Source organism: Scardinius erythrophthalmus (genome assembly GCF_964197995.2).
Source record: "Scardinius erythrophthalmus genome assembly, chromosome: 6".
Classification (NCBI taxonomy): Eukaryota; Metazoa; Chordata; class Actinopteri; order Cypriniformes; family Leuciscidae; genus Scardinius; species Scardinius erythrophthalmus.
In genome coordinates this window covers 25,718,781-25,746,653 of record NC_138226.1, presented here as the reverse complement: position 1 = coordinate 25,746,653, position 27,873 = coordinate 25,718,781, and the positions used below count along the sequence as shown (strand labels likewise).

Below are 27,873 nucleotides of genomic sequence, written 5' to 3'. Positions count from 1 at the left end.
CACTTTCTATTAATCAAAGAATCCTGAAAAAAAATTATCACAAAAAAGTAGCATATCTGTTTTCAACATTAATAATAATAATAATAAGAAATGTTTCTTAAGCAGCAAATCAGCATATTAGAATGATTTCTGAAGGATCATGTGACACTGAAGTAATGGAGTAATGATGCTGAAAATTCAGCTTTACATCACAGCCAATTCATATTCAAATAGAAAACAGTTATTTTAAATAGTTATTTTAAACTGTTTTTACTGTATTTTTGATCAAATAAATGCAACATTTGTGAGCAGAAAGGACTTCTGTCAAAAACAAAAAAAATCTTACTGAGCTTAAACTTTTCATCAATGCATCTATAGCAAAATATTATAAATGCTGTTGTCCATCGCTATATGTTCCTTATAGCGTGTTTTAAGTTTTATTAGTTCTATATAGTGTAAATGTTGTTCAAGTTGCTGTCACTCTGAGGTCATTCCGTCAAAACCCCTAGGTACCTTAGTACATAGGTACTGCTCTGATACAATTATATAGTTTCTTCTGATTATATTAAAATTAGAGCATTATCATTAGTTGGAGTATTAGTACACAAGTCAGTAACAGTCTGATACCAAATAATATATTTATAGCAATGAGTGTCAGTTATTACCAAAACTGGTATAAAATAATGAGACATGGTGAGTGCTTGAATAATTGTAGTTGTATAACGATTTTGTACATGACGTGCCCAGTTAATATGGACGTTTCTCCAAGGTGTAACTTTACTGTCCGTCAAATGGTCAGTGTGAGAGTGGAACATAAAAAAAACATAAAAATCTAAGTCATTTCAGTAGCACAGTTCTTAAGGGAATGCTTGAGTTGAATGTGAGCCTCTTCTTGAGGCCTGAAATAAATGAGCACATCCTGACTTTGACCTGTAATCCGTGTCTATTTAAACGGCACCTACTCCATAAGAATGTGCGCAAGTTAGGAAAGCTGCGGCCGTGCTGCTCACAAACCAACCCATCCCTATGTAGTCTTCTCAAGCTGAATCTGGTTGTAGCAGGCCTAAAAAGCAGAGATAAACAGATTAAAAGATGGAAAAGAATGAAAGGGGACTAGTGACTGTGTGGGATAAGATCATCCTTAAAATTGAGCTTTTCAAATAAAACAATTGGTTCATAAAACCAGTCTAATTTTTCTTCTCCCTGAATATGTGTGGGAAAAAAGAAAACGTAATTTCATTCTCACTTTGAGAGTTGTCAACATGAACCCAAGCTGTCCCAGCTGTAGACTGGAGTCTGTAAGGTCCTCTATCAGACTGACTTCAGAGCCCAGGTTTCTGATCCTACACGTTCACAAGCAAAAGGTTATTTACGTGGGCAGACAAACTAAATGTTTCAACTGCTAACTTCATTGCCGTGAGGTCTATATGCAGTGAAAGGTTTGGAAAAGTACCGTGCGCGGAGCACCACATAGAGGAAGATTGGAAAGAGGTCATCCATGGACCATAGAAACTCCAGCCCAAGCAGAGCCTGCACATCCTGGGTGACCTCCTCAAAGGTCAGCTGTATCACCTGCAACTTGTCTGAGGGAGTGAATGCTGTGCTGTAGAAGCAAAAACAACAATAAAGATATAAGAAAGCTGCTACTGAAGTTTTGTTGTTGCTGTTTTTCTATCCATGTTACAGACAGTCTTTACCTGATCTGTTGCAGGGTTTCAACAGCAGTAGCAAAGCAGGCGTCTTTAGTACTTGGCAAGACCTGTCCAATAAATCCAATTGAACCATTTAAGTTATTTATTCTACCATGAGTTTCATCACTGATTATTTTCTTAGAAATGACAGAAAGGTTCACCTGCTTTATCTCTCCCAATACAGAGATAGAAACTGGCCAGAACTTTCTGGAAAACAAAGAGACATTCATCTAAAAAATGTAAAAGCCACGTCCTTCCTGGACTGAGGCTTTGATTAGTCATTGTGCTGTATACACAGACAACGGAAAGTATTTGGAAATTTAAACCATGCATACAATATAAACATTTCATTGCATAAGGAACAAAATATTAAATAATGTATATCAAATTTAATATTACATTTTCATAGACTTAATGATAACACTTTTCTATATTTATAATGCATTATAAGGGTATTCGTAATGCATCATATGCAAGCATATTATAATATGTTGTATCATCTCATGAATATTCGTAATGACAGTTATAATACATTATAATCAGGATTTGAAATTACATTTTTCAAATCACAAGCCAATTTGACTTTTACCTGCACGTAGCAATAGACACTAGGGCGCTTTTTGCCCTCTTGGACATGTGGCATATATGAGAACGGGTTGGAAAAAGTTATTATTACGGGTTGGAAAACTATTATTACTAGTTCATTGTCTCCTAGGGTTGTACACCGGACGGGAAGCGCCACTCTGCGCCTAAGACATCTCACAGACAGGCTTACTGCACACCGCTCACATCATTCTGTACTCGCATTCTCAAGTTCAAGAGAACAGTGAATCTAATCACAATACAGGCAAAAGTTCACTCCAAGAATGAAGGAAGAATGAAAGTGGTGTAAATGAGTTTGAATGAAGGTATTTGAAAAAAAAAAACAGCAGAAACGGAAAGAGAAAGTGTGATATGAAGCATATATATTCAAGCCACAAAAACAAACCAGTTACTGAAAAATGCACAATACGCAATCTCCTAAGGTGAAGTCAGTACGCACATACATAGTACAGGCATGAAACTAAATGAATGCTGATTGGTTCTTCCAACGCACCAGTCAAGAAACCATATATATCGTACCGTAGCCTGCGATCGGCGCGATTACGAAAGCTTCTGTTATTCCTCCTCCTCCCCAGCACCACCTGTAGAGATCTGCTATGGGGGGTTCTACCATTTTCTTGCAGCAGCCTTTCCTTTTGTTTGTTATTTAGACTAAACTGAACAAATTAGTTTATTTTCTCCATTGTATTTTATCTTGTCGGCCAAAATCAAGCCACGCATCTTCCATGCCCCATGCCAATAAATGCTGATTGATTTAATTCAACTAAAATATATTTGTCCTAAATCGTTGTATTTTAATGGAAAACTATGTGAATGATGCTGTGGTGCGGCATGATTTTGAATAGCCGGAGTTGTAGATGGGGACCGTCGGTGTGCTTACAAAATTGTTTGAATTTTAAAGACGTGGCACTGCACGGCATTTCTCTCAGTGTGCGACCCTCTTTACTAATGCTTGAGGCTCGTTAGAGATGATAGTGATGCCATGCAAACTGATATTAATAACATAATTTATGAATCATAACCTGCCAAATTGGCTAGTGTGTTGATATGCGTTACCCGCCACTGTGGATTTTCACCCGCAATTGACGGGTGTTAATTTCAAACCCTAATTATAATACGTAACCACTATTCATGGTTATACCTTTTAAGAGTATTATAATTACCATAAGAGGATTATAAATTCCATTTGTATTGACATTGTCATGATCATTTTCTCTTAAGTTTAATGTTTTAATTTTACCTTAAGTTTAAAACCACTTTATAATATCTTATGGCTGTTTAAGAGGAGACCTAGTCTTTTACTTAAAGCAGGCAAGGAGCACTTGTAAATGATTATGAGATGATACAACATATAAGATTTATTTATAAAGCATTATGCATGCATTATAAATATAGGATTCATAGAGAGGGTTACCGAATTGACCTCTACTGATGCATTTTTTGCAATGTCTTTGAATTAATTACCACGGACACGTGTCCAAATATATTTTGTCTTAATTTTAAAGAATATATCAATTGATTTATCAATTAAAAACTACAAAACTATCTACCAACTGTCTGTTGGCGTAGTGTGAATTGGCCTTTAAGCATCCAATAATTTTTAAGGCCACTATAATTGCATCATACACACTATAATAGAGTAATATTTTATCTTGTACTTTTCCTTTTGTCACTTACTGTTGTACTCCAAGGAAGGCTAGGAGGGCGAGATCAGGCTGTTTGTTGAGTCTTAGCACACAGTTCCAGTACACTTCCTCCTCTCTCTCTTTCTCTAGTGTGTAGAGGGTGAAGAGAGGAGGGTAAAGCCTCGGCAGCAACACCGGCAGGAGAAGACTTGAGCTGCTCACTAACCAACTGCAGAACACACAACACACACAAGCCTGTTTAATTGTTATGACAGTATATATCTATATCTAAGTATCTACACACACAAACAGATGTTAGGTACTCCACCAGGTTTGGGACAAATCCACTATTTTCATGTTTAACAGTTTCTAAATAAATCTAGTAGTGATGCAAATCTGTAGTTCAGTCATAGTGGTGCTGTCTTACCCCTGCTGTGGAGTTTCTGAGTGTGTACTGCTGTTAAAAGAGTCTGTGCCCTCATCTGAGAAACTGGAGGAATCCAGAATAAAACCTCCATCCGCAGGAAGACCAGGAAACAGAAACCTACAGCAAATATTATAACACTTGAAAAACAACAGCTTTGTCAGGAAAATCAATGAATGCAGTGGTCTATGAGAATGGTAATGAAATTAATGGTATGCCCCATTATTACATTTAGCAGTGTTCATTAAGTCATAAAGGAATAATAATAAAAGAAGAACAAAGCCTTCCCTTTAAGGAAAATTAACTTTGCAAAACACTTCACCGGCTTTTAAAGAACTGGGGTATGTGGGAGGTCATCGTGACGGAATTACAGAAAAGCCTGAACTTGTTACCTGACTATTTGGAATATACGTGTTAGGTATGACTGGATCTCCTCCACTGCCTGCTGTAGGAGGCGTCTGTTGGAGCCCACGCCAACGTAGGTCATCCTGTACACAGTGACGAGGGTCTCCAGCAGCCAGCCCAGCGGGTGCAGGGGGGTATCACAGGCCTAAAGGGAGTTATTACACCCCAAAAAAAAAAGGTATTCAGACATTTAAAAATGTATAAATGTACAGTACTGTTCAAAAGAGCGGGTTTTTTAAAGAAATTAATACTTTTATTCAGCAAGGATGCATTAAATTAATCAAAAGTGTCAGTAAAGAATGTTACAAAAGATTTCCATTTCAAATAAGTGCTGTTCGTTCAAACTTTCCATTTATCAAAAAAAAAAAAAAAATTGTATCACCATTTCCATAAAATATATAACTGTTTTGATAATTGACAATATTGAAAATAATAATTTCCTGAGCACCAAATCAACATATTAGAATGATTTCTGAAGGATAATGTGACTCTGTAGACTGCTGAAAATACAGCTTTGCCATCAAAGGAATAAATTACATTTAAAATTGTAATAATATTTCACAATATTTCTGTTTTCACTTGGTAAGCATAACACAGCATAATAGACTTCTTTCAAAAACATAAAAAATATTAGTAAAAAACAGCTTAAAAAAAACAGTAGTGTAAGTGCATTTTATAACAAAATATTTCAATAAATTACATTTATTTTTAAAGACAAATATCACAAGCACACATTTCAAAACATCAAAAAGTATTTGGACACTTTATAGCTGTTAAATGTTTGTGGAACATATCTACCTGTAGTTGCTCTTTATGGACACCTGTATGAACTTAGTTCTCCACTAAAAATAACCTTGACACCAGTTAGTTCAAAGAATATATAGAAAAGTATATTCGTTTTGAAACAAACAAACAAAAAAACCTCTAGCATCATCCGTTTCCACTTGGCTTGATATTTTGTATCTATTGCAGTGACATGTCCAATAGTCCAATGAGTGTCCAAATGCTTTTTTGAGGCATCTGTACAGTTCTGCAGACTTGATGTTACTAAGCTTTTGGAAGTCTCACCTTCAAGAGATACCGACGGATGTTGTTGTAGGAGTCTGCAGTAACAGGGCCCACATGTTGAGGAATCACCTCAAGACTCTCCAGCATCTTAGTCTGAGATCGGCTCAGCTCCTCTGGACTAAAAGACATAAATACGTCACTAGTGATTTTGTCACACATTAAAGGGATAGTTCACTTTGAAATTAAATTTTGGTATGTTTTAGCTTACCTCAAGGGCATCCAAGATGTAGGTGTCTTTTTTTCCGCAGTAGTTTCAATTTTGATATTTTTAGGTCAAACCGTTCTTGGCTGTCAGTCGTATAATGCAGGTATATGGTCACTGTCTCAAAGAGCATGCACAGAGTCCAAATTAAAACAATTCCCCGTCGTCCAAATTAAACAATTCCCCATCGTAAGTACACATGGATGGCCTAAGACACGAAATGAGCGGTTTGTGTGAGAAAACGAACAGTATTTATATCGTTGTTACCTCTTGAACACAGCCGCGTCCAAGTGATCTGAGGGCGCGGGCGGGTATAGATATATACACTAGATGTCGCCTTGGCTACTGCAGTTCATTGGAACGAAACCTGCGCGCGCCCTCAGATCACTTGGACGCGGCTGTGTTCAAGAGGTAACAACGATATAAATACTGTTCGTTTTCTCACACAAACCGCTCATTTCGTGTCTTAGGCCATCCATGTGTACTTACGATGGGGAATTGTTTAATTTGGACGACGGGGTATTGTTTTAATTTGGACTCTGTGCATGCTCTTTTAGACAGTGACCATAGACCTGCATTAAATGACTGACAGACAAGAACGGTTTGACCTAAAAATATCAAAATTGAAACTACTGCGGAAAAAAAGACACCTACATCTTGGATGCCCTTGAGGTAAGCTAAAACATACCAAAATTTAATTTCAAGGTGAATTATCCCTTTAAGATGCTCCATACACATACATTCATGTGCATATGAACAAAGAAGGTGTCTTTTGCAAACCAAAGTTCAAGTTTGGTGAACTATTGAATCAGTATTTGTATTTGGTATATATATATATTTTTTTAAAGAAGGTGACATCTTATCCTTCATTATTTGTTGTAAGGTACAAAGCATTTTTGTGTGTTGTGTGCACCTTTACTCGTTTATCGTGTGTGTACATACGAATCTCTCTGTTGTCTGCGTCTGGCAGTGAGGGAGATGGCGATGTTCTCCCAGGCTTTCTTATACACTCCCTGACCAGGAGTTTCACAGCCTAGTCGACCCCAGCACTCCTCAAACACGGCTTTCCACTTTTCTTCTGCAGGCACTGCATGTTGACCAGCCACACTACACACACACGCACACAGATGTAAAAATACAGTACAAATAAATATACAGTAGGCCAAAGCATTATTCATGACAAACTTACGGCATCTTGCTTTCTCTCCTCAAAGATTCAAAGGGTTTTGTGAAAGTTCCGGCCACTCTCAGACCGGTTCCCCAGTGACCATCAAAGACCCCATCCAATGAGTCACCATTAGGCATGAATAAGACGCCCTTCACATCCAGAAAATCACAGGAGATTCAGACAATCACAAATGCACAAATCACAAATATGGTTACAACAGATTTGCTGTCACAGGAAACCTTTCAGGGTCACCTTTCCACACAGAGTCCAGTCTTCTGAAAACTCGCCCTCAAAGACTGTGTCATCATCACAGAGAAGAGTCCCATTGCCCTGTATCAGAAAAAAAGACATACTGTAGTATGCTACTTAAATAATATCAGCAAATGCAGGCATTTATGTAATATTATAGTGTCCCCAGCTCAACTGACCATCATCTTGTTATTAGAGTGATTTCCTTCATAATACAATCCAAACTGAGTGATAACGACCCCGTCTCCATGTCGCTGGTCATCAAGCCATATTCCCATGTATTTCTCTCCTCTAAGAGATATAGAAAGAAGTTGATGAATTGTTTATGGCAGGAGGATGTTTAAAATCTCAAATTTGGTAAATACAATGCGCATACCTGCTGAAGTCATCACACACACCGTAGCCTGTTCTCTTCCCTTGAACCCACTGACCCACAAACACACTACTGGAGGAAGGAGAGGCCAACTTCCCACTCCGTAACATGCCGTGACCATGACGCATGTTCTCCCTGAATGAGCCCTCGTATACCTCACCTGAAGCATGCCTGCAAAGACAGAGCAGTCAGAACATGGGCAAGGTTCAAGATGTTCAGGGTCCCTGATAAACTGATAATGCCCCAAAGATATCATTTAACACACACACACACACACACACACATTTATATAATTATTACCAGTATGTGCCAAAGCCATGCATTTTCCCTTCCTTCCAGTGACCTTGGTAACGCTCAAACTTGTTGAGGGTTGTGTTGGGCATCATATAATCTCCAAATCTACACAGAAAAGTATAAAAGGCTTATAACTTTACTGTTCAAAAGTTTGGGGTTGTTAAGATTTTTAAATGTTTTTGGAAGAATTCTTTTATACTGCATTCATTTGATCAAAATACAGTAGAACAACAGTAACACTAAAAATATTATTACAATTTAAAATAAATGTTTTCAGCAGCCATTACTCCAGTCTTCAGTGTCACATAATCCTTCAGAAATCATTGCTCAAGAAACATTTCTTATCATTATCAATGTTTAAAACACTTGCGCTGCTTAATATTTTTGTATAAACCATGATACACTTTTTCAGGATTCTTTGATGAATAGGATATTCAAAAGAACAGCCTTCATTTACAAACATATTTTTGTAACATTATAAATGTCTTTACAGTTACTTTTGATCAATTTAATGTGTCGTTGCTGAATAAAAGCACTAATTTCTTTAAAAAAAAAAAAAAACATCTTACAGACCCCATCTTTTGAATGGTATTGTACATTCCAAAGAATCTGCAAGCACAAGTATGTTCATCTTTAACAGTGTGTGTACTGACCCATCCTCCAATCCGTTCTTGAATGTGCCACAGTAAACTGTCCCATCTGGCCACTTCAGAATCCCTCTATTTAAGGAAAAGAAGAACAGAAGGCACATGTATCACACATGAACCGCAGTAAGACTCAAGAGCCACTTTCATTTGCGCTACAACATGATCACAGTGAATCCACAGTGGATTAAAAAAAAACACCTTAGCCAGAACTGCCATTGCTGTTCACTCAAAAAAGCAAATGCATGACAGCTCTGCTTAAGTGGTTGAGAGAAATTATTGGATTATTGTATAGAGTGCGAATACAAACAGTCAGCATTGGCATGCACTCACTTGCCATGAGGTTTGCCTGTTAGCCAGCGGCCCTCGTACGAAGCATCCTTGAGTCGGCCCTCTTTGCTGAAAGTGTAGGTGGAAGTACGTGACACAGGAGGATCTCCATTCTGGCTGCTTCTAGACACATGAGTCCTCCTATTCAGGCCTGTAGCAAGCACGTCCTCAATGGTCTGATTAATGGCTCTCAGCCACTTTCCCTAACAGATAGGAAGAAGGCGGCAGAATTAACGCAAAGCAGAGAAAATTCTCAATCAAACTCTGACTGCATCAGTGCATTACCTTTTCCAGAGGGGAAGATGCCAGAACAACAAAGCTTTCTTCAGGTGTGGTCAGCTTAAGGGCAAGTCTAGCGATAACAGTTATAGGTTAAACTGGGGCAGAAATGTTTTTGTATAGGCACAACAGTGTCCTTGAAACTCCTATTTAGTATGTGCGAGAGCATTCCCAACGGCTTAATATTTAATGAAATGTCATTAAACTACACTAAAATGAAGTACAACTGTTCAAATTAAAGATAAAAGATGCTCAGATGAGTAACTTACATGCCCAGACTTTCATCTGAGATGGGCTCCACCCACAGTGTAGCAAGTGGGTAGATGTAGTGAGATGAGAACTGTAGGAAAAAAAGAGAGTTTATTCAGTTACTCAAGCAAACCACTCCCTTAACTACAGGAATAAAAACTAAAGCCTTTGCATGCTGTGCTGCTGCTGCTGTTGCTGCAGAGTCAGGAAAGAACAATTTGTAAATATAACAGTTTTGCCTGAAAGAAGAAATACATTTGCCATATTGAAGACTTTCTCAAGAAGAAACTTTACCCAGCCATTCACACAAACACACACCCATGTACCTACATAATTCAGAATAATGACATGCTCTAGTGCACAAGGGAAACCACACCCAATACCCAAACATTTCACAACAAATAAAGCATTAATCAACAAAGTTGAAGAAAAAAATCATTTTGTGGAAATAAAAAGTATGCAATGACGCAATATAATATGATGTGAAATGTTATGATGTTCTATGACATGATATGATAGTATGTGGGTCTTTGTCTAACTTAATAAATACATCGGTCACACAACTCTACCTCTTACAGACTATTAAAAGTTTATGCAGACAAAGAAGGAATTGAAACATTCAAATGCTGGATGTTTTCAAGATGCTGGCATAGGACCAAGAAGAAATACAGACCAACCAAGCAAAATGTCACTGCATACACAGTTCAGTTTCAAAAACCACAAGGCAATATAAAGCAAATTAAGCAATATGCCAGCATATTTGAAAATAAACACACACACACACACACACACATTCTTGTACATCTATCTTTATGAGGACATTCATTGACACAATGCAATCTCTAGCCGCTTACCCTAACCTTACCCATCACAACAAAGTGCCTAACCCGAATCCTGACCCTTAACCTAATTATAACCTTATCCCTAAAACCAAGTCTTGACCCTCAAACAGGCCTTTAAAGGGGTCTCAGAAAGTGAGGACCGGCCAAAATGTCCACACTTTACTCTCTTTGTCCTCACTCCAATGGTCTAAAACTCAAACTGGTCCTCACAAAGATAGTTGTACAAGTACACACACACAGATACAGACATACAATGAAAACAATGGCCCTGTCCCAAATGGCACCCTAATCACTCGCAGTCTTCCTACGAGTCCACACTTTTGTGACGTAACGACGCTTTGACTGTGAATCAGTGCAGGCTTGGCAAAAGTGTACATCAAGACCACATATCGACCGCAAAGGGGGAGCTCGCGAGCACCCTTCTGTAAACAAAAATGACAAATGGGACTCCCTACGGTCTCATGGATTTAACGCGCACGTGGCAGCCATTAGTCCACAAGACCGAAAGTGCATAATTATGAAGTGTGCCATTTGGGACAGGGCCAATAATTGATTTGTTTAAATAAATGTAGCTTCATTGTTAATTTAGCTTTAGTTGCTCTGAAAATATATTGAAGAGTAACAACTATAAATTATGTAAATTATTAATTTACTAATCCTTACCCTATAGTAAGTACATGTAGTCAATTAATATTACTTAGTACTTAATGTATAATAACACTGTAACAAAGACACATTTAAAAAAAAAAAAAGTGTAACCAAATGATGTCTTATAGGTTCTGATTTTTTTCAAATTCCATTTTTTGGCCTTGTTTTAAAGTTTAAAGTATTTTAAAAAGATTCCAACTTAGAGCAAGTTGTCACATTCACGCTATCATCTCTGTTGCCTATTCTTTCTGTACATCAGATTTCATCATAGCATAACTGTACTTATTTTTTTCTTTTCGGCAGAATAATGCACAGTTAAAAGTAAAAACTGCAAAAGATGCCAGCAGATAACTAGCTTGGGACACTTATATTAGCATATTTTAAAATATCCAATAATTTATCATATCAGGCTTTAAAAGAGCAAAAATGCATTCAATGTCTCAAGTCAAGCCCTAAAGAATACACTGATTCTGTGCAGGCAGGAACTTAAACACACAATACTCACAAGCTTCTTTGAAGGAATAGTGCCCTAAATGAATGAAGAAAATAAAAAAGAACATGAATGACATGACAAATGAGTGTAATGACAATTACAGGGTGGTACAATTTGTGTTAAAAATGTATTAACCTGTGCATGAACCAGGACATCACTGAAGAGGATGAACCAGCTGGCAGAGAATCTTCCAGCGTTTTGTAACGTCAGAGCTTTATTACTGCTCTCACAAACCAGGCGACGAGACGGCTTACGCAGAGATTCCTGAGAAAGAAAAGATCAGGCAAAGAGAACTGCACACATGGAGACACATCACATGTGCACATCCTTCTGCCCAGCCACCAACAGGTTTGCACATAAACTAACCAGAAACGTATCTGAAATTCATGTGGTCATATCTGCTGGCATTTAGCCCTGCAGCTAGCTGAGCAATTCAATTTCAATTAAAGGAAATAGTAAGTAGGTCAACTAAACCACATTATACAGGGGAAGTAATATACATTCACAAGTACTGCCTGCCAGGGTGTGAAATTAACACCAGCCAACAACGTGCTGGATTATTTTGCATTATGTGCTAGACACTATAGCAGGCTAACATTTCTTCATCTTTTCTGAAAACCATTCTCAGATTGATCTTTGACAAGAAATACTGTTGCTTAGTAATGACGACACATTTGGTATGGTAAGAAGGAAAAGTTCATCTTATTTGCTATTTGTTTGGATCTTAGTATTGTTGCAGCTCAAATGCACAATGCAAGTACTCTTGACACACACTCATGCTAATGAGGTGTCATTTCTCACACCCTCATTTCTCAAAGCAAGAATTTTGTTATATATAGTATGTGAATGCTTGATGCATCAGCTGTTAGAACTTCATGCTTTGTGTGTTTCATTCACGTGTGAATTATCTTATAGTTTAACTGAAACATTTAAAATAGCTGCCGGGCAAATAAGCTAATTTTCCAACCGGACTGCAGTGTAAGACCGAAAGGTTTGTAATAAATTAAAAGTGAGGCAGTGCTACACTGGGAATCTAGCTAAAGGGTTAGATGTGCAGCAGGAATTTTATTAAGCATGTTCATTAGGTACATCTTATCATTTTTTAATTAAGTGAACCAAATTCACTTCAGCTAGAAGAAACACTATCGTTGAAAATAGGGATGCAACCAAATTAAAATTCTTGGCCAAAGCCAAAACTGAATATAATGAAACACTTGGCTGAAGGCGGCATACCGAACACGTTTTTTAGCCTTTTTTCCATTTATTTTGCCAATTCTTCACCACTGCATAAATTTAATAAAATGCTTTTTACTATTTTGTCTTGCTTTTCCAAAGACAAAATAAATTACAAAACTACAATTTAAAAATATTTACTTATTGCTAAACATTTTTTTTTTTACATTCCAGCAGACATTATACCAACAAAGCACAACATAACTTAAAAAAAAAAAATTTAATTTTTTTTATTATTTATTTGAGCCTCCCTTCTTGAATAGCCTATTAGCTGCCTATTAGCCTATTCCTTTTTGCAGATGCCCCCCTTCTAGACAATTCAGCAAAACTGTGTCTGTAAACCGCCATTTTTGAGTCTTTCTCGGACAATGCCTCCACACTGCCGACATTGTTAGCTGCATTTATAAAGCGTGCGCACCTCTCACACTACACTGGTTACTATTTGATTGCGTCATCAAAAACATAAAATTGTTGTTTGCCAAAATGTATTCGGTCTTTTCACTTATTCGGTTATTTCGGTTGCCGAACATTCTGTGTAATCCTAGTTGAAAAGTTTGAGTTCAGCAAGGATGCATTAAATTCATCGATAATGTTACAAAAGATTAAAATAAAATAAATGTTGTCTATTTATCAAAGAATCCTGAAAAAATATTGCATCACAATTTCCACAAAAATACAAAGCAGCAAAACTGTTTTCAAAATTGATAATAATAAGAAGAAATGTTTCTTGAGGAGAAAATCAGCATATTAGAATGATTTCTGAAGGATCATGTGACACTGAAGACCGGAGTAATGATGCTGAAAATTCAGCTTTGCCATCACAGGAATAAATTATTAAAAATATCTCAAATATATTTAAAAAAAAGAAGACAGTAACTTGAAATTCTAATAATATTTCACAATATCACTGTTTAACTATATTTTTGATCAAATAAATGCATCATAAATAAATGCAAATCATATTCTGCACCATACCGAATTCTTTCCTTTGAAGTTCTTCCAGAAATTGAAAGTGGCCTCAGCATCTTTTCTCTGCTTGCTGACAAAGCGAGCTAAAGCTTCATATTTGGAGCAGCCATTTTGAATCCACTGGTATTCCTCAGAGTTCTAAACAATAAAAGATTAATGTCATGTATTTTCATGCCACTTTCATTCCATTTAAGAGCATAATGAGAAATGGATTCTTTTCTTACCACTTCAAAGCAGTTGGCTAGTTTCAGAAGTAATCTGTTATACCCATGCAGGTGCTGTAAGGGCATCCAAAACAAGTTGACTAACAGATCACAGGTCGATGGGTTCTTCTCCTTGGACTCTAGCAGAGACTGTATCAACTCCAGTTTCTTCCCAAATAATTCTCTAAAGAAACAGATCATGCATGAACAAAGAGTACCTCAGACAATTAATGATAGCGTATATATTATCATGATATGTTAATGAGTACGCTGCCTCAGATATGACAACGCACTGTGAGGATTTCAGCAATGACTGGAATCCTCCCATAACAAGAAAGTTTCCCACTGGATCGCTGTACCTGAGGATAAAAATAATCTTTGGTGTTATTATAGAGATTTTAAAATATAAAAGATGCTGTTCTCTTTTTGAGTATGAATAGTATACTTACTCTTTATAGATGTCAATGAAAATAGCTGTGTTCTTGATCAAGACCAGTGATTTGATCGCTTTGCCTCGCTGCAGGAAGTTGGTGAGGGATACTGAGTGCTGTCCTGTCAGATGGCAAAGCTTGCTGAAACTACTAGCCATCTCTTGAAACAGCAACATGGAGAACTGACCCAGAGACGAGGCCAAACTCGCTACATTACCAGAGAGCAGATACAATCAATATCCAATTATAAAACCCAATAACAATCCACAAGATCGAAACTAAAAGTACAATGAGTAAAAAAGAATCCGTTACATACCACGAGCTAGCAGGGGGCTCAGGATTTGGCTCTTCACCTTGCTGAGGATGCAGTAGAACTTCCTCTCTGCCGAAGCAAGCTCGTGGACTGTCGCTATGAAACCCATTGCGTTCTGATCGGCCAAGGCCAAACAATTCAGTCCTCCCCCAAACACTCTGCTCACATAACCAATCTTCACAAAGGATTCAGCAAAATTAGAATAAATCGCTGCTTTACATTAAACAATTAATCACAAACATTAAAACTAACACAATTGCCTTCCAGTAATATTATACATATCAACCAATCACTGATACTTGCTAGCAAAAGTATGTATTCAAGTGCAATTAAATTCATGTTTTTATAATATCAATATACATATATATAGGGCAAGATTTACTAAACAGGGCAAATTAGCATGAGAGGGCAATTCCAAAAAAGCACAGATGAGAGTGGAAAGTTTTGTGCATGATATACTTATGACACACAAATTAAAGTACAAAGATGCTGCCGGATCATTTCCACAATGACCAACGCAATTTGCAATCTACCAAAAGCAGCGCAAATTAGTGTCTGGTTTAAAGTGTTTTTTTGGGTGTTGAATAATGGCGCAAATACCAGTAAATTGACGAGTCAAAACCTTAGTACATCACCTTGCGTGACCTTACTCTCCTCCCCTAAATTTTTTTGTCTTCAAGGGAAACCCCTACAAATGCATAAGCAATAATGTCAGCCGCAAAAATAACTGTGTCCACGCCTTTTCAGCATTCATTTTTGACTGTGTCTTTAGTAAATCCTGACAGTAGTTTTTTAACGCCTAAAGAAGGTTTGCGCTGGCGCAAGCTGTTAGTAAATCTGGCCCATAGTGTCTTGTGGAAAGTCTACTTTGTTTTAGCACATTTTTTATGTGTTATTATTTTTTATTGCATTTTTATCATTAATATTTTTTTCTTCTTCTTTGTCACTGATTTTGTATTTTAATGATGTAAGATGTTTTGATGTATGATGTTTTGTATTGTAATGATGTACTGTATGTATAACAATCTTCACTGAAGAAGAATGGAATCAACTAATTTAAGAGTTTATTGTCATTTTACTAACAACCTACCTGCAGCAAAAATAATTAATTGTAATGATAATTAACTGTTAAAACAATGTATACGAACATTCATGCAGAAGGGCAGAAGGGTGGGCGTCTGGGTGTTGGTCCCGGAGAGGGGATGAGCGCTGTCAGTGTTCTCCATCACCTGCTCTCCGCTGTAGTAGAGAATGGGCTGATAACAGTCTCCATCAGCCAGCAGCAAAGTGTGCGTTTGCCCTGCTGCCACGTCCCACACACGGATACCGTCAGAGATCTATCGACACATGCACAACTGCCCATTAATTTTTATACAAGGAAAGGAATGCCTTAAAAGGGAAGGCTTGCAGAAAAGGTGATGGCACATCATGAAAAAATTAAAGGATGTATACCATGGTGAGATTAGGAACTGTGCAGGGAGCATTCATATGACCCAGCTGCCCAAATTTGTCACTTCCCCAGGAATAAACCTGTGAGAGGAGAAATACACACTGATTGTTATTAAGAAAAGGTGAAAAACAAACTGTGTAGGGATCTAGAAAAAAAAAATCCCATTAAAAATATAAACAGACAATTAATTAATCATTTTAAACCAGTGTTGTTATTGTTAACTAAAACTATTAAAAATCATATCAGTAATTGAAATAAAAATGAAATGAAATGAAATATAAACATCAGATGAAAAACTTGAACTTTTGAAATATTGCCTTGGAAAGTAACTGAAATGAGTACTAAAATTTCCTAAAGAAATGTAAGCTATAAAGAAATATTTAATAATAATAATAAAAATGACAAAAAAGTAGTTTTTTAGTACTAAAAAATAAAAACAACTTCAAAATACTATAGTAGTATATATATATATATATATATATATATATATATATATATATATATATATATATATATATATATATATACTACTATAGTATTATTTAGTATATATAATACTAAAATAACACTGGTTTAAACTTTTCAAAAAAAGACCTTCCAAAAGGTGTTTAAGCATAAGCAACTTTATTGTATTTAACAGCCAAATTCTAGATGCACTACTACACTCTCCACAAAATTGAAGCAAAATCCACCAATAACAGAAGTCGCTGTTATCATAACAATGGCAATGACAAGCAGGATTGTGTTGGCAATCTGAAAGCTGGTAAGGTAAAGTTAGCTAGTAGCTACCTACTTAAAGTTTGTATAAAGCAAGATTTCTGATAAGAAAATCATACATTAAAATTCACAAATCTTTATGGGATAAAAAGTAATATCCTCATAGATATACAGTCTTGTACCTTGCATCTTTTTTCATGTATATACATTTTTGCTATGAATCAAACATTAGGTTCGGTTCAAGGCTTAAAACTCTTTGGAAATAATTCTGCAGAATCAAATGGAGAAATATTATGAAGTCCCTCCTTACCTGACACTGAGCTGTCAGTGCCAAGGAGTGATTTGCTCCAGCTGTGATCTTGACAACTTCCTTTTTACTTAAACTCTTAATGCAGAGAGGCTGTAACCTGCAAGGAGAAAACAAAAATGTTTCCAGTCATGCACTGTGGTCAAAGAATTCAATAGTTAAACATAAACAAAACACGTATGTGTTTATTAGGGCTCTATTGTACCTGGGCAAATAGTCTCCATGACCTAGCTGACCTTCCTGGCCCCTCCCCCAACTCCACACCTCGGTGAAGAGGGAAGGAAGGAGATTTCTGGATCTTGAGGTAGTAGTTGTTGTCACTGCACCCACTACAGCTCTCAAATTGTTGGTTCGATTACTGTCAGAAGGCGACACTGCAATTCAACAAGACAGTGTAATGAAAATGTTTCTTAAGTAAGTAGAATTTCTACAAGAAGTTCTTTAAGGGTTAGTTCAACATGAGGGTGAGTAAATATAACAGATTGTTTATTTTGGGGTCAACTGTCCCTTTAAAGTAACTTTAATAATTTCAAGAGTTTCAACAGTGGCCTTGGTACTACGATTAACATTGATGCAGCATCATGCAAAATAAAAGCTTTCAGTAACTGAAGCCATTGTAGAAATACCCTGTGTGCAGTCAGCCATGACTCATTTCTTTTGCAAGCAAATGGGTCCCATAAAAGGGGGTTTCCATAAAGTAAGTAGTATTCAACAGGACTAGGGATGCAAATTAGCGATTAATTCATTAATCATTAGTTGATTGACCTTATCGATCGATTAACGATTAATTGATAAGCGGCTATTTTCCTGAGAATGTAAATTTCTCACGGTATCAATAGTGTCTTTAACATAAAAAGCAAAATATTGCTTATACTGAATAAAAATGCATGTTATATTGCTCAACTGATGTTTTATTGTAACAGTTGGGATACGGTACAGATAATGGAATTTATGTAGTTTAACAAAATAAATTATGCACAGAAAATTAAAATACATAAATTTTTTTTTAAAATAATTGTAAAAAAAAATTGCATCACAATAAGTGTATTGTGATTGTCACTAACATTTTAGTAACTAAACTGAATTTTATTAGGTTTAGTGACAACATGTTACAATGTTTACATGGTACAATTTCTGGTAAGCTACGCTTTTTTATTATTTCAATTCAATTACCGGTATTGTGATTTTATTTAATATTGACTCGTTTAGATAAATATTAGGTAGGCTACACGATAGACATTAATTTTTCTCAAGAAAAAAAAAACAACTCACCTAATGCTGTAAACATACAGAAAGCCCTATCAGCTGGTAGTAGGCTATTATTTAAGGTTAAAAATAATTAAATATGATGCGTTTTTTATTATAATAACTTTATTTAATGATACAAGTAAAAATATAATAAATATGTAATATAGAACACATATTTAGCAAAATACTCTCTATAGCTATTTCTTTTCTTGCCAACTACGTGCTATAGCCTATATTATGTTCATTAAATGGCTTTCCTGAGGTAAATGTGAGATAATTGTTCTCCAGCTATGTTATTGACCTATTCACGCTGATGAAAAACACTGATTGATCGATATTATGTATGAGAAATATACATTTCGGTAAGTTGTACTGTATCTTTCAACAGTGTTCGTGTTATTTTTTTACTATTAGCTAGCTAGTAGCGTTTGAGATGATCGGTTCACGTGCGCTATGGGATCTGTCACATAACATTTACAAGCGCCAAAACGGTATTTATTGTTTGAATTTCGTAATAAAATTGACAGAATCTGAGAGCTGAGTTTTTATATATCATAGCTAACCTGGGGTGCGTTTCCCGAAAGCATCGTTGGCCAACTATGGTCGCAAGTTCCGTCGTTACCAATAGAGTTCAGTGGACATTGCGATGAACTTGCGACCATAGTTGGCCAACGATGCTTTCGGGAAACGCACCCCGCCTCTGTCTAGCTTCGCGATTTTTCTGTGCATGAGATAATGGATGTGTGGTGTGATGCGTGAGGGCTGGCAGCTCTGTTTCTGAAATGCTCCCACATTCCCCTCCGTTTTGACCGCCTCATGTTTGGTTTCTTTTTTGCCGCCTCAAGTTTGTGTCGGGTCTCTCGCCGCCCGCGAGAATCTCGTGCACGTTCGCAATGTTCAATTAACCGACAATAATTTTATTTAATCGAGTAAATTCTTGTCGACAATTAATCGATAATCGATTAACCGTTTACATCCCTAAACAGGACATGCTTTACTATGTTGGCTGGCCTCAACAATAAGCTTGGCCTGCTGAGACAGAGTTTCAGGCCTTTTAGGCCAGTGCTGCATTGCAACTGAAAATTTTAAATGAATTTTTATGCCTTGTAAATTTAAAAAGTTATTTTGATGATGCAAAACAAAAAAAATGATCATTTTTTGGTGATGATTAGCTAGTAAAAATGTTGGCTTGATGAAATTCTGAATGAAAAGTGAAATTCTAAACTAATGGCCCAACGGTTGGGCCATCAGAAAAAAAAAGCGCGATTGGTTGATTAAGACAACGCACTTTATAGCGACGTTCACATGAAACCAAATAATCAGTTAGTAATTAATCCAATTACTAACAATTTATTGAGCCATTAGTTAAAGGCTCAATCAAACTGAAAAGCCTTCAAATAAACACCTCAATCGATCCGACTGAGCTCAAGGCCTCAATCTAAAGGAAATTTTGATTCAAAGGGGTGTTGCAGACCTGAAATAATTTGATCAATAGAAAAAAGTAAGCATGTAAATGCTTGAATCTGAATATTTGGATTCCAAAATACGGTATACACATTAGGGGTCGACTAGCCCGAACCTCGAGCTGAGACTCGAACGTGGGTTGCCTTATGCACAGCTATGGCATATGGACACAGCGCTGCCCACAAGGCTATTGCTCCTACATAACAGCTTATTTTTATCAGTTATTTTGTCTTTGGGTCTGAATTCGAACTGCATTCATTTGGATTGACGGAAATTAGTGCATGCAAACATACTTATTGTAGAATAAATAAAATGGTATAGCCACTGATATAACAGTTTATAAAAACATATTTAAAAAAAGCCATGAGGTTTACCTGGAGAAAAAGCCGGTAAAGACCCTCTGCGATCATGTGCTTCAGTGTCCTCTAATGTGATGTCCATAAGACTGATGCTCTTCTTACTTTGCAGAGAATTGGCTGGACAGAAGTCCATTCCAGCAGTGCCTCCGCCCTCCTCACAGGACTCAAATAAACATCCACTGCTGATTAAAAGGTCACTGATGCAAATGCCTCCATCCACACTTGAGTGTAGTGAAGAATCATCAGAAGTGGAATCCAATGTTGGTAATAAACTGAGAGAGTGTTTCCGGTCTGTGACAGTATCTGATGCACTGCGCTGTCTGGCTGAAGATGTGATCCTATCAGGTCTGCTCAGTGTCGGTGAAGAGGGACGTAGTGTAAGCTCATCACTTTGGTCTGATCGGAAAGGACACGTGAGAGATGTCTGACGGCTCGGAGGATGGGAACCTCCTACTGAGGTGGCCTCGGCCTGCTCAGCGAGGGTCTGGTCCGAAATCCTTTTGAGGTAGTCTTTCAGAGCCTGCTCATCAGGGTAGGGACTGCTTTTGGTTCGTCGCAGACGTACAGGCCCAGCCTCAGATTCAGCAAGGTCTAGTTGAGTCTCCTGGCTTGTGGTATTTTGCTGAGATCCGAATGAGGATCCCTGGCCTGTACAAATGTTATTCGAGGTCAGTGGGGATACTTGGGAGTCGGGCGAGGAGTTTTTGGTTTTTGGTGTCCCAGCTGGAGAACTTTGTCCTGATCTTCGACCTTGTTTAGAATCAGCCAGTTCCACTCCAAGTGGACAGTAATGCTCATCGGAAATAATAACATGGTCATCCTTTTCAGTCATGGTGAAAAGGCTCTGCTTACACTGCCCACATCTATCCCGAGTTTGCTGACTGGCCTCTGCGGAAGGAAGAAACTGAACCAGAGCCAGGCTGTGGAACCCACCACAAGCAATCTGAATCACATATCTTCCCACTAAATGCTCCACCTTCTGGGGTGTCCATACCGGGAATACGCTGGTAACCAGTCCCAGCTGGCAGCCACTACCCCAGGCCCACACCTCATGATTTCTTGACAGGGCCAGAGTGTGCTGCGCTCCGCAGGCCACGTTTAGGACTTGGACCAGTTGTGGAGGATGGGTCTCACCATCCACCACACTGACGGGAGTGGGATTGGGTACCTGCTCCATTCCAGAGATACCACACTGGCCATGGGAGTTCTCCCCCCACATGTGGACGAGGCCATCCACTGTTACAGCAGAAGAGTGATAGCTGCCCGCCGACACGGAGATCACATGCTGTTCCTTCAGTGCGCTCTCTAAAACAGGGCTGGCAGGCTGAGAACTGACTCGTTTCCACGGCTGCTCGCCAAAACTATACACTTGCCCATCTGAGAGAGGAATACGTTTGACAATTAGACTGTGTCCAAAAGATTTCATGAGAAATCTTTTTATCTTTATCTCTATCTATCCACATTTTTTTTTTTTTTGCCATTTAAGAACCCTTTTAAAATAGCAGTTCTAACTTTCATAATGTCAGATTCCTAAAAGTGCTAAAAAAAATTACTGTTTACAAGCAATAAAAATGGCTTGAAATTATTATTCCCGCAGAAAACAATTATATAATTAAGGGGGTTAAAGAGAGGGTGGAAAACAGCCATTAAATTTTTAAATATTACTGATTTATCGCCATCAAAAACTCGACCAGTGCTGTAGTATACAGTAAGTGATTCTCAGGAGAATAAAATAAGTGATGAATATAATATAATATATACATATACACACACACATACATGCATACATACATACATAGACATACTTATATATATATATACACATGCATGATGAATTTTATCCTATGAAATATGATTATAGTTGTGGTCACAAGTTCATTTTGCACTGTCCTTCAGAAACTAAATAAAATACTTACATGTTTCCCAGAAAACAAAAGAAGCAGCTCTGAAAATAAAATAATTTGCTATGATCATTGTATTAAAAAAGTTTTCTCTTAATGCATAGCTTTATTGAGCACCAGTCAGAATGTTTGACCCTTTTATAATAGCTATGTATGAGTCAATCAATTGTCCTCGATGTGAAAAGATTGATCTCAAAATCATACAGCGACTGCTGAAAAAAGTTGTTCAAATATGAAGAACATGCTGAAAATGCAAAGAATGTGCAGGATCTGGCTTCTCAAACCAGAAAAAAAAATGTAGGGCAGAAGGGAACTTGATTTTAGGAATTGTGGGATGGTTGTGGTTTGCTATTACTGTGATCTCATGTGAGTCTCAACACTTCAGAGAAGAAAAGAGATGTCAATGCAAGAGAGGAAGTTATTTTGCTAAAATATTACAAGGATGCATGAATTATTGAAAAATAGTATGTGCACAACCATGGATAAATCATTTATAATAAATAATATAATAAGTTGAAATTTAATTTCATGGTACTTAAAATGCAAGGACTCATAAACAACTCACAATCATGAAAACTGGTAAACAATCATGGATCATCCAGGCAATGCCTAGTAAGAATCAAGTATAACTTTGAAATGGGACGTTTGTATAGATTTAGTTATTCTTTTGGTCTTGTGGACGATCTGCTATGTGAAATAGCTTATTCAAAGCAGAACTAGATAAAGCAAGCAATTTTTGTTAATGATTAACATTTAGCAGATCCTGCAAAGTGCGTGTAAACTTATGACCACAACTGTATGTAACTCGTCGTTTCATTCTCATTTCAAGAGAGGTCTGACCTTCTGTCAGCAGAAGTCCATGTAAATTCCCCAGGGCAGCTTGAAGCACCGGCCTGGACAGAAGCAGTCTCTCTGGGGTCACACCGCAGTAATAGCCCTGCCATCTGTAGAGCACACCTTTCTCTCTAGAGCCCTCATCTTCTCCAGAGCTGGGACGAACGAACGAACAAACGCATTCGTAAAGAGATCAACATCTTTCAAAAATCAATTTTGTGTTCAACTAGGTGGAAAAATAACAGCATACGTGTTTGTAACGTCAAGAGGGAGAGCAAGTAATGACAGAAAGATCATTTTTAGAAGAACTTTTCTTCAAAAAGTGACACTTTATAACAGAAATGAGTACGCACCTGCGCTGTTCCTCCATCAGCATTATTCAATCCATTATTTTAGACGGTGTGACAGCCATTCCAGTAACTAAATTCAATCAAATGGTGAATTAAACGGACTTCACAAGCGACATTTGCTCACAGAAACGTCCTCACTCACGCATTTACTAGATCTGTCTCGAAATCACACTGAAACCGCCCTACAGAGCATTACAAGTAAACAGTTACGCTCGGTTAAGTTCAATAAGTCTATTTACAAAACTTTGCAATGTGTTTTTCGTGAAATGTGTGACATTCTGCAGAAATGTAAGGGAGAATCGCTGTCGGCTTTTGATATCTGAAAGTAAAGAGAAAGCTCGCGACTGAAGTTGACAGTTCTAAAATTTGTTTTGGGAGCTATGGAAAGCGCGGAGGGTCAGTTTCAATGTTCAGATTTACGTAACGCGGATGTCCTCTAAAACTCTGAAGTAATGCAACTGTGAAAATAGTTACTGGGAATCTGTTGCAGCAAAGCTCATTTGAGCTGCCCGGATCACTATAATTTTGAAGAATTGTCTATTTGTAATAGTATGCTAATTGGCTTGTTGAATATTTAATTGTATTTAATTGTTTTTTATTGGGCTTTTGGCAATATTGTATGAAAACAATCCTACCAATAAAGTGCTTTAAATCGATCATTGTTTATATTGTATTTACGTGTATGCTACATGATAAAGTAGGCCTATCTAAAAATAGCCTAGGCCTAGCCTATAGGCTATTTATATAAATATATATATATATATATATATATATATATATATATATATATATATAATGTATAGGCCTAAACATTTTCGTGTAAATGTAGGCTAATTTCTCACGTTTTTCATTTATCTTCATCCTTTAACTCTGTCAGTAGGCCTTTTACCTGTATCTGTATATCCGTAACTTTAGCCTACTTGTCTCTTTACTTGTATATTTAAGCACGACATATGAAATAATAGTCAGAAAAATAAAAAAAGTTTGTATATGTGTCTTGAGTTTCGTATTTTATACGGCTTTTATTGCTCATTATAGCCTATGGTGAGAATATGAAGCTCATAAGGAGGAAAAAACACCTGGTGAATTTCTGATGTAGGCTAACATAAATCAATTTAAATCTATAACAGTATAGCACTTCCATAAAATGCATATAAATATCAGTTCAGTTGTCAATATCTCCCAATGATATGTCTTATAAGATTATATTTAAATGGTTAGTTTTATGATCAAAGCTCTGTAGTTTTAACTTTTCTAAATATAATGCAGTGCAATACAATGACAATTGAGAGACGTACAAATATCAATCCTCTATCTAGCCTCATGTATATCAAATTTAAAACTTACATTTTAACATGATTTAAAAAAAAATTGATGTAATTGATGCCTCCTGCAGAAGGTCTATAGCATGTTCACACAGGTGATCAGGGACCCTGGACATCTTTCAGAGTCAGAGTTGTTTTTCAGAGTCAGAAGAAAGGTCTCTTTATTGTAACTGTGACCTTAATCGTGCACCACCTGTAAGCTGTTACACTCTTGGGCAAAAAATGGGCCAAGCTCAAAATGGCAAAACACTAAACTTTTAAGTGTTTAAATGCCACAAATTATTGGTCAGGAAATTAGCAAAATTTATCAGAAAAACATTAAAGACTGAGAATGAACTTTTGGCAGAATATGGGAAGTTGTGCGTGTGAAGTGATGATCACAGTGAAACATGAGTTGCATGGTGATGCTCCAGAGCGGTGTCCTCAAAAATCTGCTGAGGAATATAATAATAAATGCATCTCTACCACAGTAAAGCATGGAGGAAGATGTCATTGTGTGGGACCCTTTTTAGCTGCTGGGATTGATGAGCTCAGGGCAGGACTTACACTCAAAAAAATGATTTTAGCTCTTTGTTCAATTTCATTAATTAAAATGAGCATATACGACACAACCCTTCATAGAAATTATTCCAGCTTAATTTCATTAAATGTAATCCATGTAATTTTTAAAAAATTTGGTTTACCAAATTTTTTTTAATTGAGTCAACATGAATATTTTTCGTTCGTCTTAACTGGATGTCACTCAAAAAATGAATTGTGGCCTCTTGTTAAAATAATTAATTAAAATAAGCAAAAGTAACACGATTGTTTAATATTGTCACAACTTAATTTAATTGTGTTCAATCAGCCTAATTCATTTGTGTGAAAACTACATGAATCATTGTTGTTGACATCTAACTGGGCAGTGGATCTGTAGTTCCCAGCATGCTTTGCAAGGGACTGCATTAAGAGGGTCAATTTAGGGAAAAAGTGTTATTTTATGTGTTTTTCAGTTAATGGAAAGATGTTATTAGTTAATGTTAGTGTTTAATGTTCAGTTATGTTAGAAACTTAGAGGACTTTCTGTAATGTTTTTGAATTTTGTGGTTACCATTATGCAGAAGAGTGGCGACTGTGTTTAGGCTGTGGGCTCAGTATTACACTATATATGCATTAAACCTCGTTTTCAGGCTGTGGGCACTCAGTATACATTATGTGTAAACCTCACTCATAGACCTGCACAAGTAATATTTAATATTACATTACTATGTATAGAAATGGCTTTAATTCAATTGAACACTAGTAGTGTCTATCATTACAAGTGACTGAGAGTCAAATTAGCTAAAATTATAATGTTGGTGATTTAAGGCAGGACAAAAACTAAATGTAGTCAACCTGACAAAACTTTATCTAGTAGGAATAACTAAATTAATTTAAATTCATACAACAAGATTACAACAAATTATTTCAAACTAATTCGATTTTGTTGGAAAAATGTAATTCAATTTCGTGGAAAACCTTTCCGTAATTTAATTAAGTTCGTTCAACAGCTTATTTTTTTGAGTGTAGGGTGGTGGGGGCCCCTGGGCTTGAGTCACTTTCGGGTCCTACCTTCTATACTGTACATTACTTTAAATAGAACAAAATGATACATACACAAGCTATGTATTAGAGCTACACAATTCTGGATAAACTGAGTATAAAAATACAGATCACGATTCTGAACAAACAACTAAACAAAATAACACAATTTATGTTAATTGCTGAAGTCTGTTAAAAATGTTTAATTAATCTGAATTATAAAAAAAATAAAAATAAAAAAAAACTTGGGTTTGAATGAATGATTCAATTCCTCAATCAAATGCACTTGTTTCATAGATGAATCAGCATTTTTGAACGAATCTCCTGAATGAACGATTCAATGACAAATGTTTTTTAAAAGTCATTTGTCGCCATCTGGTGGCGTAACAATATAATCGATCCAATCGTTATTTGAAGTGCTAAGCTACTACTTTCAAAAGGTGACTGGTACCATAGATAGACAGTGTTACATGTTAAAAAACGTAATAATTTATTTATATGACCACTGATTGAAGCTTGAAAAAGTTTTTTCCAATAAATAAATAATGATTAAAAAAGTTCAAAGTAATCATAAGTTTATTGCAATGCACAAATGTCTTGGTCAGAATGAGGATAAAACACTTATTTACCTGGAAAACATGTGTTTTGATTGTGGCATTTCTTTGAGATTTAGAATCCAGTATTCCTATAGGCTAATTATTGTTTCTTTTATGAATTTAATGAAGAACTCTGTCTCGTATTCTGTCCAACCGATCCATGTAGGCTATTTTGTGTCCATTCGTTTTTCCTTTTTTAACCCGTAATTGAAAAACGAAAAATGAACGGTTGTTGTCTTTTTAAAGCGCAAAGTTGAACACCAACATTTTAATTTGAACTGGCTACACCAGCTGCTGCGCAAAAAAGTAAATATCGACGAATTTTCAGATTTTTGTTTATGACTTTTTGCCCCTTTATTAAACATTTAAAATATTCACAAATTAATATGGAAAACATGTCGATTTTACTGGTTTCAAAGGCCAAATTAGAACCTGAAATTGATGTTTTTCCCGCAGTGCTGAATGAGAAGAGCCATTAATATTATTAATAAACTATTGCTTTGGCTAAAATCACATCTCCATCTTCGCTGTTAAGCAGATGCGCTTTTAGAGAGAAATGCACATTTCATACAGATTAATCAGAAGGTATTAGCTTTCGATTCGAATTTGTTCATTTTAAAGTGGACATTTCAAGCTTTAGCCTACACAGGCTATATTTTGTTTCAGTTCTCGAGCTCCAGTTTACGGAGATCATGAAAGTGCGTCTGATTGTTTTCTTTTATTTTACAAAAGCACAACGTTTTCTTGTTATTGTGAGTTTACACAAATAAAAGTAGTTGGGAATAATGTATTATTATTTTCTGTATGACCAGAAATGATAGAGTATTTTAAGTTGTTTCCACTGTTGATAGGAAAATGCAAGTGTTCGCGCCCATGCAGTGCCATGCAGTGCGCGCTCCACACTCAGCTTTGTTCCTTTTTTGCATAAAAGCGTCTTCTAAATATAGCCTATTAAATGTTATAATTAAATAATATAAAATTATTATTATTTGCGTAGCTATACATGGACCTCGAACACACTGCGTCTTCTAAGTCAGGTGACTGTAA

At 36.5% G+C, this 27,873-nt stretch overlaps 1 protein-coding gene across 1 annotated transcript; it reads right to left on the bottom strand.

The window, feature by feature from the left end:
* Nucleotides 1-262: 262 nt before the first annotated feature.
* On the bottom strand, nucleotides 263-23,722 carry als2a (alsin Rho guanine nucleotide exchange factor ALS2 a). Its single transcript, XM_081367832.1, has 33 exons — nucleotides 23,349-23,722; nucleotides 23,002-23,150; nucleotides 20,276-21,637; nucleotides 17,395-17,563; nucleotides 17,193-17,289; nucleotides 16,168-16,245; nucleotides 15,864-16,052; nucleotides 14,719-14,890; nucleotides 14,421-14,610; nucleotides 14,265-14,330; nucleotides 13,993-14,155; nucleotides 13,775-13,906; nucleotides 11,702-11,830; nucleotides 11,579-11,602; nucleotides 9,604-9,674; nucleotides 9,341-9,407; nucleotides 9,059-9,258; nucleotides 8,735-8,800; nucleotides 8,088-8,186; nucleotides 7,791-7,958; nucleotides 7,594-7,705; nucleotides 7,418-7,495; nucleotides 7,187-7,314; nucleotides 6,940-7,104; nucleotides 5,796-5,913; nucleotides 4,715-4,872; nucleotides 4,326-4,442; nucleotides 3,951-4,127; nucleotides 1,832-1,877; nucleotides 1,677-1,738; nucleotides 1,433-1,582; nucleotides 1,226-1,322; nucleotides 263-1,042 (listed from the first exon to the last, which is right to left on the bottom strand). Exons 1-33 carry the CDS (start codon nucleotides 23,369-23,371, stop codon nucleotides 1,004-1,006), a joined length of 5,061 nt encoding a protein of 1,686 aa, XP_081223958.1. The 5' UTR covers nucleotides 23,372-23,722; the 3' UTR covers nucleotides 263-1,003.
* Nucleotides 23,723-27,873: the final 4,151 nt, after the last annotated feature.